Source organism: Xenopus laevis, chromosome 7S (genome assembly GCF_017654675.1).
Source record: "Xenopus laevis strain J_2021 chromosome 7S, Xenopus_laevis_v10.1, whole genome shotgun sequence".
Taxonomy (NCBI): Eukaryota; Metazoa; Chordata; class Amphibia; order Anura; family Pipidae; genus Xenopus; species Xenopus laevis.
Window position 1 is genome coordinate 80,257,265 of NC_054384.1, and position 18,415 is coordinate 80,275,679.

General features: G+C 39.1%; 1 protein-coding gene across 4 annotated transcripts in view; it reads left to right on the top strand.

The window, feature by feature from the left end:
* Positions 1-599: 599 nt before the first annotated feature.
* nadk.S (NAD kinase S homeolog) overlaps positions 600-18,415 on the top strand; it is a 44,248-nt gene continuing 26,432 nt past the window's right edge. The window contains exons 1-3 of one of the 4 annotated variants that reach the window (XM_041571432.1): positions 600-662; positions 9,311-9,530; positions 16,663-16,746. In XM_041571432.1, coding sequence (XP_041427366.1) covers positions 9,352-9,530; positions 16,663-16,746 — 263 coding nt within the window. In that variant the 5' untranslated portion in view covers positions 600-662; positions 9,311-9,351. The other 3 variants (XM_041571430.1, XM_041571429.1, XM_041571431.1) reach the window with 3 other exon arrangements.

Consider the following 18,415-nt stretch of genomic DNA (forward strand, 5'->3'; position numbering starts at 1 on the left):
TGTAAACATTATATAACCCCAAATAGGCTGATTTTGCTTCCAATAAGGATTAATTATATCTTAGTTTGGATCAAGTACAAGCCACTGTTTTATTATTACAGAGAAAATGTTTTCATTAATATGGAGTCCATGAAAGATGATCTTTCTCAAACTTCACAGTCAGCATCAGACATTTAGGGTGGAGCATACTGCTGCTAAACGCTAATATATCTACCAGATTGTGACGTGCCATTCATTATTCCAAAAAAAAAACATTAAAAAAGTTTACTCTGCTCCAGGTTTGAATGGCTGACACGTTTATACAAGTCCAGCTGACCCTTGGCATTGCACATACTGATGTTAGGCTTGTGTGCTTGCTAACCTATAAAAACCCATTCTCTTGCTGCTGCTGATGTTGTTGCTGTTGATTCATTTTTACTTATTACTTACAAAATTGCTATATAATAGTAATAACCTGATCCTAACATGTTCTAAATATGTGACAGGTCTAGATGTTAGTGAAAACAGGAAAATCAGCTTTCACAACACAACACAATATTACACATTAGCTTTGGTGGTGTTGTAACAATTGCCTCATATATTGCGTTGACAATCATGTGCTGGTGCATTGTATCAGTATTACAGTAGAAGTGTCACTGGCTGATTCAAGATCCACCATACAGGTAATGTACTATAGGAAGTTCATGCTTTATTTCCATCATATTAATAGCTAAAAGCTGAATAATAATGTGTGGGTGGGTCTTATTTTATAGAATCCAAGTATGATCCAAGTACACTCATTTGCTATTTAATATTGTATTGTAAGTGTTTTTTTTACAGCAATTAATCTCCCCAAATAAGCAGACACTGGACTTCAGTGTGAGAGCTTCTTTAAAGAATTTAGAACATGGTAGCAACACTTGCTTTTTGGGCCCCTTGGAACTTCAGGATGAGCTGCAAGCATACATTGATATTGATACATTATCAGTCCTTCTAATTGATTATTCACCAAGCAGTTGCAAAATCTGCTTCCCCTTTTGTTAAAGGAACAGTAACACCAAAAATGTGTTTTAAATTAAATAAAATGTAACGTACTATTAAATGCACTGGTATAGCTGGTGTGTTTGCTTTAGAAGCACTTCTATAATTTATATAAACAAGCTGCTGTGTAGCCATGGGGGCAGAGCATATACCGGATGCACACTGTACAATCCCATTGAAATCTATAAAAGAGCTTATCTGTTTTTTTATCTTAAGGTCAGAGACACACGTTCAGATTAGTAGCCCAGCGACAAATTTCCTCTTCTTCGGGGCGACTATTCTCCCTGAACTGCCTCCCGTCCGCTAGAATGTAAATTGCCTGCGGGATGGCACTCGGATTGCTTCGTTTTCCGAAGTCGCCCAAAGTTGCATCACGGCGAACTTAAGAAAACGAAGCGCTCCAAGTGCCATACCGCCGGCGATTTAGATTCTAGCCGGTGGAAGGCAGTTCGGGGAGATTAGCCCCCTGATGAACAGGCGATTTATCGCCGGCCGACTAAATCTCCCCGAATCTGAGCATGTGTCTCTGCCCTAAATGGCTGCCCCCATGGCCACAGAGAAGCAAAAGAAAACTTAACATTTGCAATGTTTATCAACAGTACATTATATTTTAATCACTTTTATGTTTAAACTGTTCCCTTAAAAAGCTCTAAACAACCCTATGCTTTTGGGGGACAGGAAAATATTAAGGGGTAGGTTAGTTAATTATTTAAGAAATTTGCAATTCCAACAAATGTTTAACTCTATTGTTTTCACTTTTTTGTTCATTATTCTCTGCCTGTAATGCACATAACAGTATTTTGATACAGTGAAACTTCGATTTTTAAGTCCCCTGATTTTAAGTTTCCCCACATTTTACATTTTTTATTTGTGGTCCCACCAATTTATAATGCATTTCAATGGGTGCATTTCCCTGATTTTAAATAATGTTTTCCCGGATTTTACATCAAAATTGTGTAGAGTAGCAGGGGTAGAAGGGGAAATCTGTTAGTATACAGAGCCACACACACACAATTTATGCATTTGGGGAGTTTTACCCCCCATTTATTGATTCACCAAGGGCAAATATCACTCAGTATTTATATTTATTTATACTGAGCAGCCAAATCTGTCTGTAGGCATGTGCATGGATGGAAACAGATACTGGCAATGGCTTGTATGTGCAACTTGTACCACAGAGTATGACCTCACTGGTGCTTATTTAAAAGTGACTTTATTTTTGTACAACTCACTTTATTATTTCTATAGGGGGATTTCCCTGTATATCCATTTAACCACCCACCCGCTGACACAGCACATGTGCAACCAAAAAGAGAAAAGGGGGTGCACATACATACCTCCCAACATTTTGGAAGTAAAAAGAGGGACAAAATTTTTTTTTCGGAGGGACAGTCCCTCTTTTGACAGCTCAACCCGCAGTCCCTCATTTGTACTGGAAAGTCCCTCTTTTCTCTGCACTGAACAGCCAGAAAAAGAAACAAAGTTTCTCACTTAATTGGCTTTAAGCAGAGAGCCCAGAACAGCTAACAGGTGCAAATAAGATACTTTGTAACAATTTTGAGACACAAAAACACAGTTTAAATAAGGAGAAATATTTTCAAACTTTCATAACCTGCCAAATTTTGTAATGAACATGGTAATTAGGGGGTTTGGCCACAGAAAGGGTGTGGTCAAAAAAATTGCTGCGGAAAAAAAATTTGTCCCTCTTTTACTTCCAAATTGTTGGGAGGTATGTTAAGTTAGCTACAAAGTCTGCCATTCATCTAATTTTGCCAGTACTTAATATGGCCACCTATAGCACAAACGACTTCTGCTGTGCGGTCAATCCCCCGTGAAGGGGCAATGACATCTATAAGGTCCTCTCCGGCCCCCGTAGAGATTATAAAACAGACTAAATCATTTGCACATGCGCCTGGGGAAGCATAATGTCGCCGCCATGTGACCAAGATACGGGCGGGAGAGCATGATGTCAGGTAGGAGAGTGTATCGCTCCAATCCGATCTCAAGGAGCTGCTACGTCACACCGCAACGTGACAGTAAGGAAATGGAGCTACTTTTGCCCATACAGAGAAGAGAACGAGAAGAGGTCTGAATGTAGACTTGTTTAAATGTCTGAAAGGTGCAGAACTACACAAGGAAGGGGTCGCAAGAGGTGAGGGTAAAATTGTGACGGTATCAGGGGGACCGCTTGGCAATCTCTTGTGGATTAATGTTGTTATATAGACCGTAGCAACTGCCAGCAGCTGAACGTATTGGGCTCCTGGAGTTCATGTATAAGGAATACAGTGTGATTTAGATGGAGGCACATAGTGATGTATGGTGTGATCTATACAGGGGGAGGGCAATGTGATCTGTACAGGCTGGGGGATATGTACAAGGATGTTGGAGTAGTGCATTTTGGTATTCATTGTACAGGGCTGCTGGGGGAAGCACAGTTTGATCTCATTTGGTTATGCTAGGGAAGTGCAGTGCCATCTTCTGATTGGACCAGAGTTGTTAGTGCAGTACCTCTGGGGCCTCTCCTTGGTCCTTTGCCTTTTAAAGGAGACATATAAGATAAATGGAAAAAAAAAACCTAATTTTGTAGGCAATTATGAGTAATATATGGTGTTACATTCACATGCTGCTAAAAATTAATATTATCTTTAAAAATAACCCCCTTTTTTTAACTCCCTTTAGATGTTGTCTGGTCCCTGTTTCAAATGAGCGGGTGCGTGTGTCCTAAGAGTCCCTAAGAGGGGGACAGCCAATCACAGCCCTGCAAATCTGTAATAAGAAGCGGCGCACTCCTGGGCTTTATCCACAGATCGCTAGACTCCAGGCCGTAAGTGAAAACAAATGCACTTTATTTAAACATACGATTAATTATAAACGGCGTCTGAGGTCTGACGCATTTTGTGTTTGCAACACGAAACGCGTCAGACCTCAGACGCTGTTTATAATTACGTCAGACCTCAGACGCTGTTTATAATTAATCGTATGTTAAAATAAAGTACATTGATTTTACTTACGGTCTGGAGTTGAGCAATCTATGGATAAAGCCCAGGAGTGCGCCGCTTCTTATTACAGATTGCCTGGCAACGTTCTCCCTAGTGACGGACTCGGGAGTTAGGGGTGATATTACCAACTCTCTTCTTTAAGTGTCTGGTTTGGTGCGTCTGCACCGGACCATTACATTTTAATGGTTAGCGGTGCACAGACTCTAATCAGAACTAAATGTTGATTAAATTTAAAGAAACCCACTACCTAAAAACTTGATTTACTGAAGTAAATTCCGGGAATAGTGCTGGATATTTTGTCTCCGTAATTTCGGATATATATATATATATATATATATATATATATATATATATATATATATATATATATATATGGACAATCACAGCCCTGCAGACAAACCAGCTTTAGTTCCCTTTCAGGTCCTGCTAGCTGCTGATTGGTTCCTGTCCTACAGTGCAGTAAGCTGAGTGCCGCCGGCTCCCCTGCACAGCCTGGGAATTCAGGGAGCAGGAAGTGGAAGAGAAGGGAGGGATTATTAGGGTTTTTGCAGAAATATTCAATAAATTGGCCTGAAACACTACCTTTTAAAGCACAATTCTTCTATATCTAAATGAGTATAATGCACTGGTACATTCTTATTTTTTACACAAAATGTCTCCTTTAACTTGTTTATTAATGAATGAATAGTGTATACCGCTGATGACACTAAATTGTGCAGAACAATAAGTTCCATGCAGGATCTTGTGATTTGACAAAATTAGAAAACTGAGCAGCAAACTGGAAAATTAAATTCAGTGTTAATAAATGCAATTTATGCACGCAGAAATAATAATGTAGCCATTCAAGCACAGGATACACAGTAGATAACAGATATGTTCTGAAGAATCCCATTACAGAGCCTATCTGTTATCTGCTGTGTATCCTGCGCCTTTTCTCCTTTTTCAGCTTTGAATGGCTGCCCCCATGGCTACACAGCAGATTCTTTATACAAACTTTTGTAGACTTTCTGAAGCAAACGCATCAGTTTTACCAGTGCAGCACAATAGAACATTATAGTATAAATACATAAATAAAAACATTTTTTGGTGTTACCAGGGGGTATACAAAGATACATGCAGAAATTTGTCACCTGTTGGAGGTCACCTCTCCCACAGGCTACAAAGGTTTGGGAAAAAACTGTTTCATCCAAGTGAATGGGGATTGCCTCATATAAGAACATTATGTCACTATTCTTTTGAAATTATTTTCAGGTCTGTTCTGTCCTTAATCCTGTCTCCATTGATTTTTGAAGGAAAAAAAATGTCTTTCCTTAAAAATAAACATATATTTACCCAGTTTAATGTGTATGCATGTCTAGAACCAGCCTATAAGATTATTTTGCTCATAACTTGTGTGTGTACATGCTATTTTTGTGCATTTTATATTGAATTTCTTTTTTTTTTTTTTTTCTTCATGGTGGTGCTTGATTGAATTTTCAAATTAAGCATACATTACATGACTACAGGAAGCACTGTTCTGCAGCTTTTTTTTGGGGGGGGGGTGAGTTAAAAGTCTGTAGACTTCATTTACAATGCCCCTGCCCACTGGAGCTGCCACCTCAGGGCCCCCCACCCCAATTGCGAGTTCCTCGAAACTTTAACACAGATGCCACTGACTGGGTCAGCTGGTCCCACAAGTGCTGGGGCCCACCAGATTTTTTCTTGGTGTCCCGCCAGCCCATTCTGATGCTGCCTACGCCCTTTTATGTAGCACTTGCGCCCAGTGGTCTGTGGGTCAAAAGAGAGCAATGCAGGCCCTGTCCTATCTTAGGGCAGGTGGTAAGGACAGGGCCCTGATCTTCTTGGTGCTCCGTCCCTTGTATTTCATTTAGAGGCCTACGTGCCTCCCCTTGACTGCCCCTTCTGATTTAGGCAGTGCTTAATTCAAGGCACATTCCAAAGATCTCTATGCTCTGAAAAGGAGCCACACAGTGGGGCAGATTTACCAAAGGGCAAAGTGGCCGTTGCTTGCGATAATTCGCCAGAACTCCCATCTGCAGGGACATAGCCAGTTTACTAACAGGCGTAGAGTACAATTTACTAGCAAAAGAGACCATCGCTAGCGTAGTTTTGCTCCCTATCACCAGGCAAATTTTTGCGGAGATTCGTTTTCTGAAGTTGCCTCACTTCGGAAAACGAATCGCCGCGTGTGATTAGCGCCGGCGTTTTTTTCATTTTAGCAGGCACAGAGTCAGGGAAGGCGTTTGGGGAGATTGGTCGCTGCAAAGATGTGGCGATTAGTCGCCACGCGACCAAATCTCCCCAAAACGCCCAGTATGGCCTAACCCTTACTAATAATGACACATATATGACCTATATGTACCCACCGTATTCAAATTGACCTAAGCGTAAGCGTACTAAAGAAGTTTTGCTAGGCAGAAATGAATGCCAGCGAAAGTTCGTTATGAAATGCTCGCGGTGACAAATTAACGCTAGAGAAACTTCACCAGCTTGCGGCTACAGAGGTGCAACTTTGCATTATAGCGAATTAGCGAAGTGTCAGCGAGTTTCCGCCTGACGAAGTGGCGCAAAGTGTGCCGGAGCCTTCACAGGTGATAATTCTCACCCTTTATTGAATTTACCCCACTGTCTCCTTGTGTGTTGTGATCTTGCCATCTATTGGTTCATTTACCTGACAGAGTGGTGTGATGTCTGGCTTCTCTTTTACACGATATGTGACACAGTTAATAATTAACTATACAGATCTGTGAGCGCAGATATAGAGCAAAGTGCTCTTAAAGAGAATTGGTTTGGTTGTGTTAAACTATCCTTTTCCCGTTCCTTTATGAGATGGCCTCTCTTAAACTGAAGAATAGGTGCTGTGGCAGAAAGGTAATCTAAACTAAATGTTTTCTTAAATGAGTTGTGTGTGGCTTTGGCAATATCATTCAGCACTCAGATCATTGGTATGGGAGACAAAAAAAGTTAACAATCCATGTTTTTTCTTTTATTGCAGCTGAGTTTTACGTGCTTGGGTTATAGTGGGATTTGGCTTGTTTTGTGTGGCTGCCTTGCACTATGCTGTTTGTACAAAAAAAACCCACAGGCTTTATTGTATAAAGCAACTTGTTGATATTTGAATTTTTGCTGTGAAATACACAGATATTTAGCAACACTGCTGTATCATCTATTGAATGTAAAATGTGTTGGCGGCATTTCTGTTTTTATCAAATTATATTTACCAAACGTTTTGGGGGATGCTGCCCTTTAAGTACTTCATTAGCTGTATAATATAGTAGATGTGCTTCTATTGTACTAGCAGTCTCTTTTCTGACTCCCTCCCCCTTAGGCAGTGAGTCAATGAATGGGGACCATTTAACAGTTTCTGCAGAGGCTGCTGACTGCATTGCTGTGCCTACATGTGCAACAGTTGTTAGCTGTGTTGTGACTGACACATGACTTAACCCCATTCACCCCATAAAGGTTTTGATTCACTGTGAATTACCACAGAGCATAATTGAATCTAATTAAAACCACACTTTGATCACTAAGTTTTAATGTGTCATCACACGAGTGCATAAAGTACAGTGTCCCTAAAATCCATGATCAGGGAGTGCACAAACCTCATTGGAGAGAAATCATATACTTTCCAGGACCATCTCTATGTGCTGAGACACACAAGTAGGGTTGAATGTATTTTCCAGTCTAGTTTTCAGGCATATTAAACCCAGACTTTCAGGAGTAATTAGCGGCTACCAAAATAGGGCTAGTGGCATTTGTATCAAATGCTAAGGTCAGTGGTTTGTGGTTGACACTTCCATCTGCCTGTCACTGCTCTTGATATTATAAAATGGAATATCACATGGTGAAGTGACCTGCACAAGTTTATTTTGGGCACTTAGTCACTGTGCAATATGACAAAGTCTTTGAGCAATTTGCCAGGTGCAGAGTAATCTTAAGTGATTATAGATCAAAGTAATTTGCTTGAGTGTTTGGGCTCCAAGATACATGTGCATCAACCAGAGCTCTTTCCATTCCATAACCTCATTAATGCCACCTTTATTGGCAACATATACTAGCTGATGGGGAATTACAGAGGCGAACGGAGTTGTAGAGGTAGGGTTGTCACCTGCTCGGTTTTGACCCGAACAGTTCGGGTTTTGTAAGGCCTGTTCGGGTCTGAACTTTCTGTTCGGTTTTTAGCCTTCTGAAACCTGAACAATAATCTGACCAATACAGGAAGAACATTTAAATACTAACATACTCACCTCAACATGGCTTGGCTACTATCAAGTGCAGTTAAGTTCTTATTATTACAGATACAAAAAAATTGCAATTTAATCAAAAATAATATTTTTTTTTCTAAATTGCCATTGCTGTATTTCAGAGCTTTTTGGATAACTGCTTTCTGTATAATAGATCTCATATCTGTAATTAAAGCATTGGGCTTACTCATCAAGCAGAATATAGCTAGAGATAAGGTTGCCACGTGTGTGGTTTTGAACTTGGCATCAGCACTTTAAAACATTGTGAAAACTGGATGCCCACCTCTGATGTCATCATGCCTGTTCCTACGTCACTGCCCCACCTCCAATTCTATGTAGAGGGGCGGGGTTATTCTTTTCCCATGCCTTATGTGATAACTTCAAATAACAAAGGTAAATTTAAACAACATGAAGGCATTATACAGGGTCAATAGGCACCTGGGGCGGCTTTGGGGCTAACATCACCACTGGCTTTATATGGAACTGTGATGAGTATGTTTATACCCAAGGCCTATGGCACACTAGGTGTTTGGACAGGAAATGGTTAAAATACTTGTCACTTTACTCTGCTTGCCTTGTTGTATGGCAAATCAACTTATAATAACTTAAAGGTAAATTCCACAGTTCCTTGTGTATTTTGTTAGAGCCACAAGGAGTCATACTTAGTTACAGATTTACAGTTTAAAAACCTTCCTGTACTAATTAAATCCGTTTATTCACTGCAAATAACTCTCTTTATTTTGGTAGCATTTGTTTTCCTTTTAAAATGCAACAGCGCGAAAGGAAGCAAGATGGAGTTTCCTCTGTTCTCTGTCTGACCATAACAAAACTGGCTGAATTAATAGTCTTTCTTTAGACAGGTGCCTGGCAACTTTTATTTCCTCCTAGAATAAGTGTGATCTATATACAGTGTATGTGTATATATATATATGTGTGTATGTGTGTGTGTTCCATACAGTTCCAGGGCCATTCTCTTCTTTAAAATGTGAGAATAAACTTTTATCGTAATATTCACTTTCATTATTTTTCTTTCTTTTCTCATCCAAGGCAAGTTTTATCTCCTCGAGTGAAACCTATCAGATTCCATAATGGAGAGATCCCAGGGCAAAGTGTGCAACAGAGATAAAAGTGAGAGCATTGAGGAGACTCATTTCTTTGCAGCCTGTGACTACGAGGAGGACTTTACTCGAGGGAAGCCTATTCGAGGGAGAACAAAATCCCGAAGCTTATCTGTGTCTCCAGCACCAGGGAGCACCAAGGAATTCAGGTGTGAAAACTCACATACAGTTGTACAAAGTGGATTTCCTGTGTACTACAGTGAAAAGTGCATTTGGGTCAGCTCCATATTTAGAATATCTTGCAACACAGTAATGTTTTAGCAAATGTTTAGTAATTTTAGCACCAATTCCCACCTTTTGCTACTATCCTTATGCCTTAAATGCCACTGTCTATCGTTTCATAGTAACTTTCCCTTACACGCTGGTCAGGACTTGAGGATAGATTGCACGATTGATATAAACATTGTCTACAGCCCAGTAGAGACTTGTATAACCTACAGTTCAGTTCACACTGGGCATCAATGAAAAATTGGAAACTACCCTGCTCCGCTCCCAGACATGGTTTAATAAGATGCTGAAATAAATAATGTTTTTTATTCAGATGCACTGAATTCACTATTTTGTGATTTGGCTAAATCCAGAATTCTTCATTAATGATTTGGCTGAGCCCTGAACCGAATACAATGGCATAGCGAGCGGATAAAGATTTTTTTTTTTAGCTTCCTTGTTTGTGTGACGAAAGTGTCACATGATTTTGAATCCTGGATTCAGTGGATCACTAATTTTATTGGGAAGAAATCCACGGCACACAGGCTACTGCAAGCAAGGAACCCCTTGCACGTTTAATGCGGAAGTGAGCAACGTTTCGGGGTCACGCCCCTTTGTCAAGCCTGTCAAGCCTGTCAGGCTTGACAAAGGGGCGTGACCCCGAAACGTTGCTCACTTCCGCATTAAACGTGCAAGGGGTTCCTTGCTTGCAGTAGCCTGTGTGCCGTGGATTTCTTTCCTATTGGATTCTACTGTGAGGTGGCCGAACCTCTACCACTGAGCACCAGACTTCGCATCTCTACTCTGGGTGTGCGAGAGCCAGCTTTTTCTTTATCACTAATTTTATTGACAGACTCCAGTGTCACTTTAAGTGGGAGCATATACCGGTATAGGATCCCTTATCCGGGAACCCGATATCCAGAAAGCTCCAAATTACAGAATGGCTGTCTCCCATAGACTCCATTTTATCCGAATAATCCAAATTTTTAAAAATGATTTCCTTTTTCTCTGTAATAATAAAACAGTAGCTTGTACTTGATCCCAACTAAGATATAAATAATCCTTATTGGAAGCAATATTGGGTTTATTTAATGTTTAAATGAGTTTCTAGTAGACTTAAGGCATGAAGACCCAAATTACGGAAAGATCCATTATCCGGAAAACCCCAGGTCCCGAGCATTCTGGATAACAGGTCCCATACCTGTATAAGACTTTTTCAGTCAAGTTGCTAAACTAGTTTAGAGTTAGCATTGAGCCACAACATGCTCCCAGTTACCTACTTAGGAAGGTCTTGACCTGAAAGAAAAAACAGACTTTTGTAAATAAATGATTCTCTCTGCTTTTATTATACCTGTTTCCCCATTGATGTGATCCTCACCCAGACAGCTTGTGTGTACTGCATTTTGATGTGCCAAAGGTCATTCAGCCTGATATTGTTTGGCAAACTTTAGTGTGCAATACTGTATCAACACTGTATAAAGATATCTTACAACATAGTTTGTTGGTACAGGTATGGGACCTGTTATCCTGAATGCTCGGAACCTGGGGTTTTCTGGATAACGGATCTTTCCGTAATTTGGATATTCATTCCTTAAGTCTATTAGAAAATCATGTAAACATTCAGGGTCGGACTAGGGGGCATTCCGTAATCCGGAGCTTTCTTGATAACGGATCCCATACCTGTACTGTATTTAGCAAATTTCCTGTTTTTAAATATTTAGTTTTGTTCTCCTTTTTGCTGTTAGTTTAATGAGAGTGTGAACCATCTTTCAATAGATTTCAGAATAGAAAGAAATGTCAGCTAGGCATTCACTTTCTATTTCTTAGTGAATCTCTCTGGCCAGTTCTTGCTAGGACATGGACTAGCTGCAACACTGCACACAATGACAATATGCTTGACTGGGCATCACAAGTGTACGTGTAACCATGTCATTCACTGGTGGTTGCACTTTGCCTTAAAGATAACTGTCCTGTACGCAATACTTTTAGACAGTGTCAAAGTAGTATCTTAAATTGAAAATAACACTCCTATAATAATGCAGATGGTACAGATATATTGTCATTAATACACATTGTAGTAATGAGCAATCATGATTTCATATCTGTAGCTCCTACAAGAGGATGCACTTGTTTTTAATCTAGGACAAGGCTGTCCAACTGGATACCTGCTGTCTAGACATATGGCCCTAAGAGTGCTCATTAGATACATTAATGTCTTTGGTTGACATTATTGTGTTATCATAATCTAGCCTCCAAACATAGAGTATACTACTTAATTGGCCCCCATATGGAAATATTTGGACGGACAGATCTAGCTGGTAAAACCTGTTGTAAGAAATTTGGGTCCAATTCCACACCCTTCCTCACTTGCTGTGTTCACTGTTTTGTAGTTTTAATCTTCACTATTTTGCAGACTTAGGCACAGAACTATTTGAATAACCTTATGGTGCACAGTTCAGGGTCAGATTTCCCCAAGCGGTGCCGCAAGGCTGCATGATCCTAGTACCTGCCTGTCTTTGCACGCACATACCCTCCCTGTTCTCCATCCAGGACCAAGGCCATGTTTGGTATACGGTGTACAGGTAATCTAATTATCTACATAGAATGAACCAAACATGGAGTAACTCCAGTTTTCTAGTTTAGTTCAGATCGTTAGCAAACCCTAGTTTTTTTGTGAATAAAACAGGCAAAAGCATGTTCAGCACAGGCCCCCAAAATTGCTACAAAAAATCTACAGGAATTTTAGAATACAAATATCACTCTTGAGGAAAGTGGAGACTAAGGAAACTTTAAATTCTTTAGGTCACTCACTAGGGGGCAGATTTATTATGGATTGAATTTTCGATTTTTTTTAAAAAAAAATTTTAAGGTCAAAACTCTCAAATTCGAATTGTGAATTATCCAAACTCGATTCAAGTTTTAAATTGAATTTCGAGATTTATCACACTCTGGCCTTTTAAGAACTCAAATTCGACTATTCGCCACCTAAAACCTGCCAAGTTCATGTATAAGTCAACTGGAGAGGTCCAGGGACCAGTTTGGACATGTTGGTAGCCTTCCTGACAGAGAAAAAACTCAAATCAAGTTTGGTCGAATTTGACTCAAGTTTTTCAAGCAGTAACAGAATCTGCTTGTCAGTTCATGCCTCCTCTGAAGTGGTTTGACAACCATATATACAATATGTACCCCCTTATGCAAAAAATCCCTGTCTCTCCCACCTACGAGTTACCTTTTCTGCAGCTCCAGTGCACCCCAAGTAGTTATGCCATTGTAAGCCCAACTAAATGAGATCATGTCAAAAAGGGGTGATATTTTCTGTCTAGGTGTCTCTTTTAACAAAATTCTGACTCTGTATTCTTACCTTGCTATTATTTTTATTTTATTTTTTTTGGAGACGGGTACTTGTGTGTTTATTTGAAATATTCAGACCGTTAATATAGCTACTTTTCTTCTCTGTACCTCTCTCTCTGTACACTGTGTTTTTCTCTACATAGGATGAAGACAATTATCTGCACCCTATGTCTCATGTCTGGAACAAAGTGTTTAGATAATTAGTCAAAAACAAGTATTTAATTATCATGCAGTACTACCCCATGGTATTTAAATATTCCTATAGCTGTCGCAAGGTGTGTGATGTTTGTACCTAGTTTTATTGTGGGGCGTTCATCATTGTTTGACCCTTCACAATTTTGAAGCTTTATGCCTGTGGGGGTTTTTTAAAAAAAAAAAAAAAAAAATCTCCAGCTGATTTTGTAGATCAATATGCTTGCTCTGTTTGTTTCCCACCAGTTATGCTTTGCAGCAGTTTCAGGTTCAGTCCTGGAGGCTAAAATAAGTCAGTGTGCTTTTCTGCCTTGCACAAGAAAAATAAGCAAGTACTCATAGGAGTAAGACTACTTGTTCTCTGCTTTAGTATAAATCCAACCTGAAGCCTCTGTACACAGTTACTGTCAAGAATTGTAACAGCCCCTATCTTATTGTCCCAAAAGATTTTCCATCATTTTTATTGACACAAACTTCTCTTTAGTCATCTCCGGAATCCAAGAGAGCTCGAACTGAACCCTGAAACCAAGTTATAGGATTGCAGTGTTGCAGTGCATAAAGAAGTTGCTGACAATAATATAATACTTATAAATAGTACTGACGTAGTTCAGATTATGGAACCTGTGGGGTGTTTTCTGTCATTTGGATCTCAATGCCTTAAAGGGGTGGTTCGCCTTTAAAGTAACTTTTAGTATTTTATAGAATGGCTAATTCTAAGCAACTTTTCAATTGGTTTTCATTATTACTTATATATAGTTTTTTCTTTTGACTCTGTGCAGCTTTCAAACGGGCGTCGCTGACCTCTTTTTAAAAAGCAGATGTTCTGTAAGGCTACAAAAGTATTGTCACTGCTACTTTTTTAGTACTCATCTCTCTAATCAGGCCTCTCCTATTCATATTCCAATCTCTTGTTCAAATCAGTGCATGGTTGCTAGAGTAATTTGGACCCTAGTTACCAGATTGCTTAAAATGCAAATTGAAGAGCTGCTGAATAAAAAGATAATTAACTGAAAAACCTTAAATAATACAAAATGAAAACCAGTTGCAAATTGTCTCAGAATATCACTCTCTACATCATACTAAAAGTTATATCAAAGGTGAACAACCCCTTTAACTCTACAAAAAATAATTTAAAAAGTAAACCCAATAGGATAGTTTTTCTTCCAGTAAGGATTAATTATATCTTAGTTTTTATCAAGTGCAAGGTACTGTTTAATTATTACTGAGAAAAGGGAAATCATTTTCAAGAATTTGGATTATTTGATTAAAATGGTGTGTATGGGAGATGACCTTCCTGTAATTCAGAGCTTTCTAGATAATGGGGTTCTGCAAAAACAGGAAGCACCAGAAATCATCTTTCTAGTGTGTGCGTGCATATATTTATACAGCCATAAAATATGGGAAGTCTCAAACATTCACAGCTAATTTAGCAACTGCATCAGTGTTGTCATTGCCACCAACATTTTAGAAATCAGAGTTTGGGTTATTTCCCCACTTTTTGGTAAGAAATACTCAATATCTCTACGTTAACATGCACGTTGCATTGAATGAATAGGATGCTACTCAATATTGGTAGAGTTTAATTCCTTTATAGCTTTTACATGTTCTCCCGTCATTGTCTAGTTGAGCCTCATCTGTAATGAGTGCTTGAGTAAGTATGACTTTTTATTATTTGTGGCTGTGTGGTGCTGGATTGTGGTCTGCTTTAGTGAGTGTGCATTGTTGATGCTGCTTGTTTAAGTTAAGAACATTTTTGTGTAAATTATAGGTGTGAAATCTGATCTTTCCAAGTACAGAGCCCACTGCTTTTATCTATCCATCACTGCCTGCATTTAGAATCTCCGTATTGACGAGCGTTTGTGAGGAGATGGCACGTAGGTGTCCCCTAACTTGTGCCTTATTCAGCCTCTATGTATCACGATACTCTTGTACCCCTTCGTTCCATTGCACTCCGGGCCCGGGGTAACCTGTGATATTATCGAAAGTCATTTTAATGCTCTGCATTATTCATTTAGTATGTGCAGAAAAAAATATATACTGTACCCTTATTCACACTCATGCTTGTTTATTCGGGTATTTACACCAACATTTCTGTTTTTTCTGGCAAATGTACAATGTTTTCACAAAAAACAAAAGTTATATGTACAAAAAGGAGCAAGATACACATGTTATTGCTGCTTTTTGTGTCAGAAGAAGCATTGAGAATTTTCTGTTTCTGCCAGTACCGGTTTTCAAAACCTATATAAAATCTTGTTGAAACTAGGACCCCATTAGTAAATAAACAAAAACCCAGGGCCCTCTGGAGAAGTCGGCCCTCATCTGGGAATGACCGTAATGTTTAAATAGATACAACTAGGTATAGCTATTCTTTTTCGCTAGTAACGTGATTATAATAACCGTTTTCAACTATACAAACGCCTAGTTGCAAATATTTAATATAATTAAATATCATTAAAAAGTGCTTTAACAGATGCTCTGCAATTATTAGACCAAATTGCATGCCTACGGCACCCGTGTTAAACTGCCTCCAGGAGTAAGAATTGAAGAATTGCCTCACTGTATTTTATATAAATGTTAAGCATTAGGGAAAGCAATGGAATGTTAAATCCTTCAGAGAAATATTTTTTATACTCTCAAATTCACACATAAATCACATGAATATTTAATGGGGGAAAAAAGAGCCTTTATATGCATTTACTTTACTTTTGTTACTTTCTTGGCTCATGCTATACATATTTATTTATCCCTATTCAGCTTTAATAAAATGGTGATCATCATTGGCACATCCATATGTAAAATAACTACACAGTCTAAACTATATATATTTTTTTTAAATTATTTATTGATATGCATTAAATTATGGATAAATATGAGCATCCAAACAAAATACACGTGGAAGCATGTTCATATAAACCTATTGTATGTGAAACTGCTTTCCTGAGCAGAAGTCAACCACGTCCAATGTATGCAGAGCAGTACTGGGATTTTATGAAATGTTTTGAGAAAGCCAAACTGCAGTTAATGCCAAAATGTCTGTTAAAACAAACAAGCTAAGCATCGGTTGGAAAAAAAATAAAATAATGAAGACCAATTGGAAAGTTGCTTAGAATTGACTATTCTATAACATAATAAAGAGAAGAGCAGAAGAGGAAGGCAACTCATTAAACTATTAAAAATAAAGAGAACCAACTGCAAAGTTGCTAGGAATAGGCCATTCTATAACATACTAAAAGTTTACTTAATAGTAAACCACCTAGTTAAGCACATTTCAGCTGGAAAAAATGTGTCCCTTTTAAAAGGTCCTTATATTGTGTGTTTTTATAATATATCTGTGGCTTTATTTTACTAAATGATGTCACTAAGCCAGTCTGACCCTGTTAAAAAATATTTGCTGCTACAAAAGAACTTTCCGTGCTATCTTATCAGGGCTGTGAAAAAGCAAATGTTAGTTTTTCATATTTGTAGGCACAGTGATAGTAACGAGGAGCTATGAATTCTTTTTCTTTAATTTGGCTGGTTTCCTCTTTCCAGGCGAACAAGATCCATGCATGGACCATGCCCAGTAACCACGTTTGGACCAAAAGCCTGTATGCTGCAGAATCCAAAATCAATCATGTAAGTATTGTCATTGATTTCTCTTTGTAACATACTAGATTTTCATTTTGGCAGCAATGCAAACAATTGAACATTTTTTTCTATTTTATAGTTCTATAGTTTTTATGAATTAAAAATGAAATACCCCTTCTAAGCTCATACCACTTTCCATGCATAAAATGTCTCAGTGTCTTAAATATATTGATAATGGGTTGAGTGCAGAGGAATCTTGTATTTGTCTATATATAATTTGTGGTCACAGCCTCATTGCACCCCCGCCTAATGGTTTTAAAAATTAGTGGTGAGCATAACTTTCCCTTGTTTGTTATACCACTTCTAAACAGCCATGTTGTTTAGTAAACAATATTTAGACAAACCATATCATAAAACCTGTGAGGTGCCATCCTACTCCTTTACGTCCTGTGAATAACTTTTAAACCAGAATCCCCATATTAAATAAAATATACATAAACATCCCCTCTTCACATTGGTGACTTTATTAAGGGTATTGCTGGATCTACCAACTTGATCCACTGCTCGATTTCAGGAGCTGTAGACTTCATCCAGTTTAGTGCAACATTTTTCCAAGTACAAAATAGCATTTTTTGCATGTACTTAAAGGGGTTGTTCACCTTCCAAGCACTCTTTTCAGTTCAGTTGTTTTCAGATTGTTCACCAGAAATAAAGACTTTTTCCAATTGCTTTCCATTTTTTGTTTTTTACTGTTTTTCTAAATTGAAGTTGAATGTCCCTGTCTCTGGTGTTTCACTTTGACAGCTCGGTAATCCAGTTGCAGATTTGGAACTTTGAACTGTTGCAATTTGCTACATTTCTTAGGGCAGAGACACACGGTCTCATTCGGGGAGATTAGTCGCCCGGTAACAAATCTCCTCTTCTTCAGGGCGACTAATCTCCCCAACTGCCTTCCCACTGGCTAGAATACAAATCTTTATCTTTAGAAGGTGAACAAACCTTTTTAAAAAAGATCTGTGTTTTTTTTTCCAAATAGACATACTTCAGGGGAGACTTTAAAGGAACAGTAAGGCTAGGGGCACACGGCGCGATTTCGCCGCGATTCTGCGCTGGGCGAGTTGTCGCTGCGTTTTTTAAGCCGAAATAGCTTTGCTAACTTTGGCGCTGGCGTCAATGCAAATCGCGGCGAAATCGCTGCGCTAATTCACACGCGGCGATTCTTTTTCTACTGTCGCCCGGAAACGCCCAGCGAGGCAACTTCGGACGACAATAGAAAACGAATCGCCGCGTGTGAATTAGCGCAGCGATTTCGCCGCGATTTGCATTGACGCCAGCGCCAAAGTTAGGAAAGCTATTTCGGCTTAAAAACCGCAGCGACAACTCGCTTAGCGCAGAATCGCGGCGAAATCGCGCCGTGTGCCCCTACCCTAACAGCTAAAACAAAGTGTCTTTAAAGGAGAACTAACCTCCTTGGTAATAAAAACCCCTACACTCCATAGTCCCCCCCCCCCCTTCCTGCTTCCCCACCACACACAGGTTTTAACATAAGTAACTACCCCTTGTTGCAGAGTGAGCTTAGCGGAGCTCACGGCGGCCATCTTCAGCACTTCGGTAATCTTCAGTAAGTAAGTGCGTATCGGTGCATGCGCAGTTGAAGCATTTCTCGGATCATTACAAAAGTGATTAAAGTTACCGAAGTGCCGGAAGAAGACCTGAA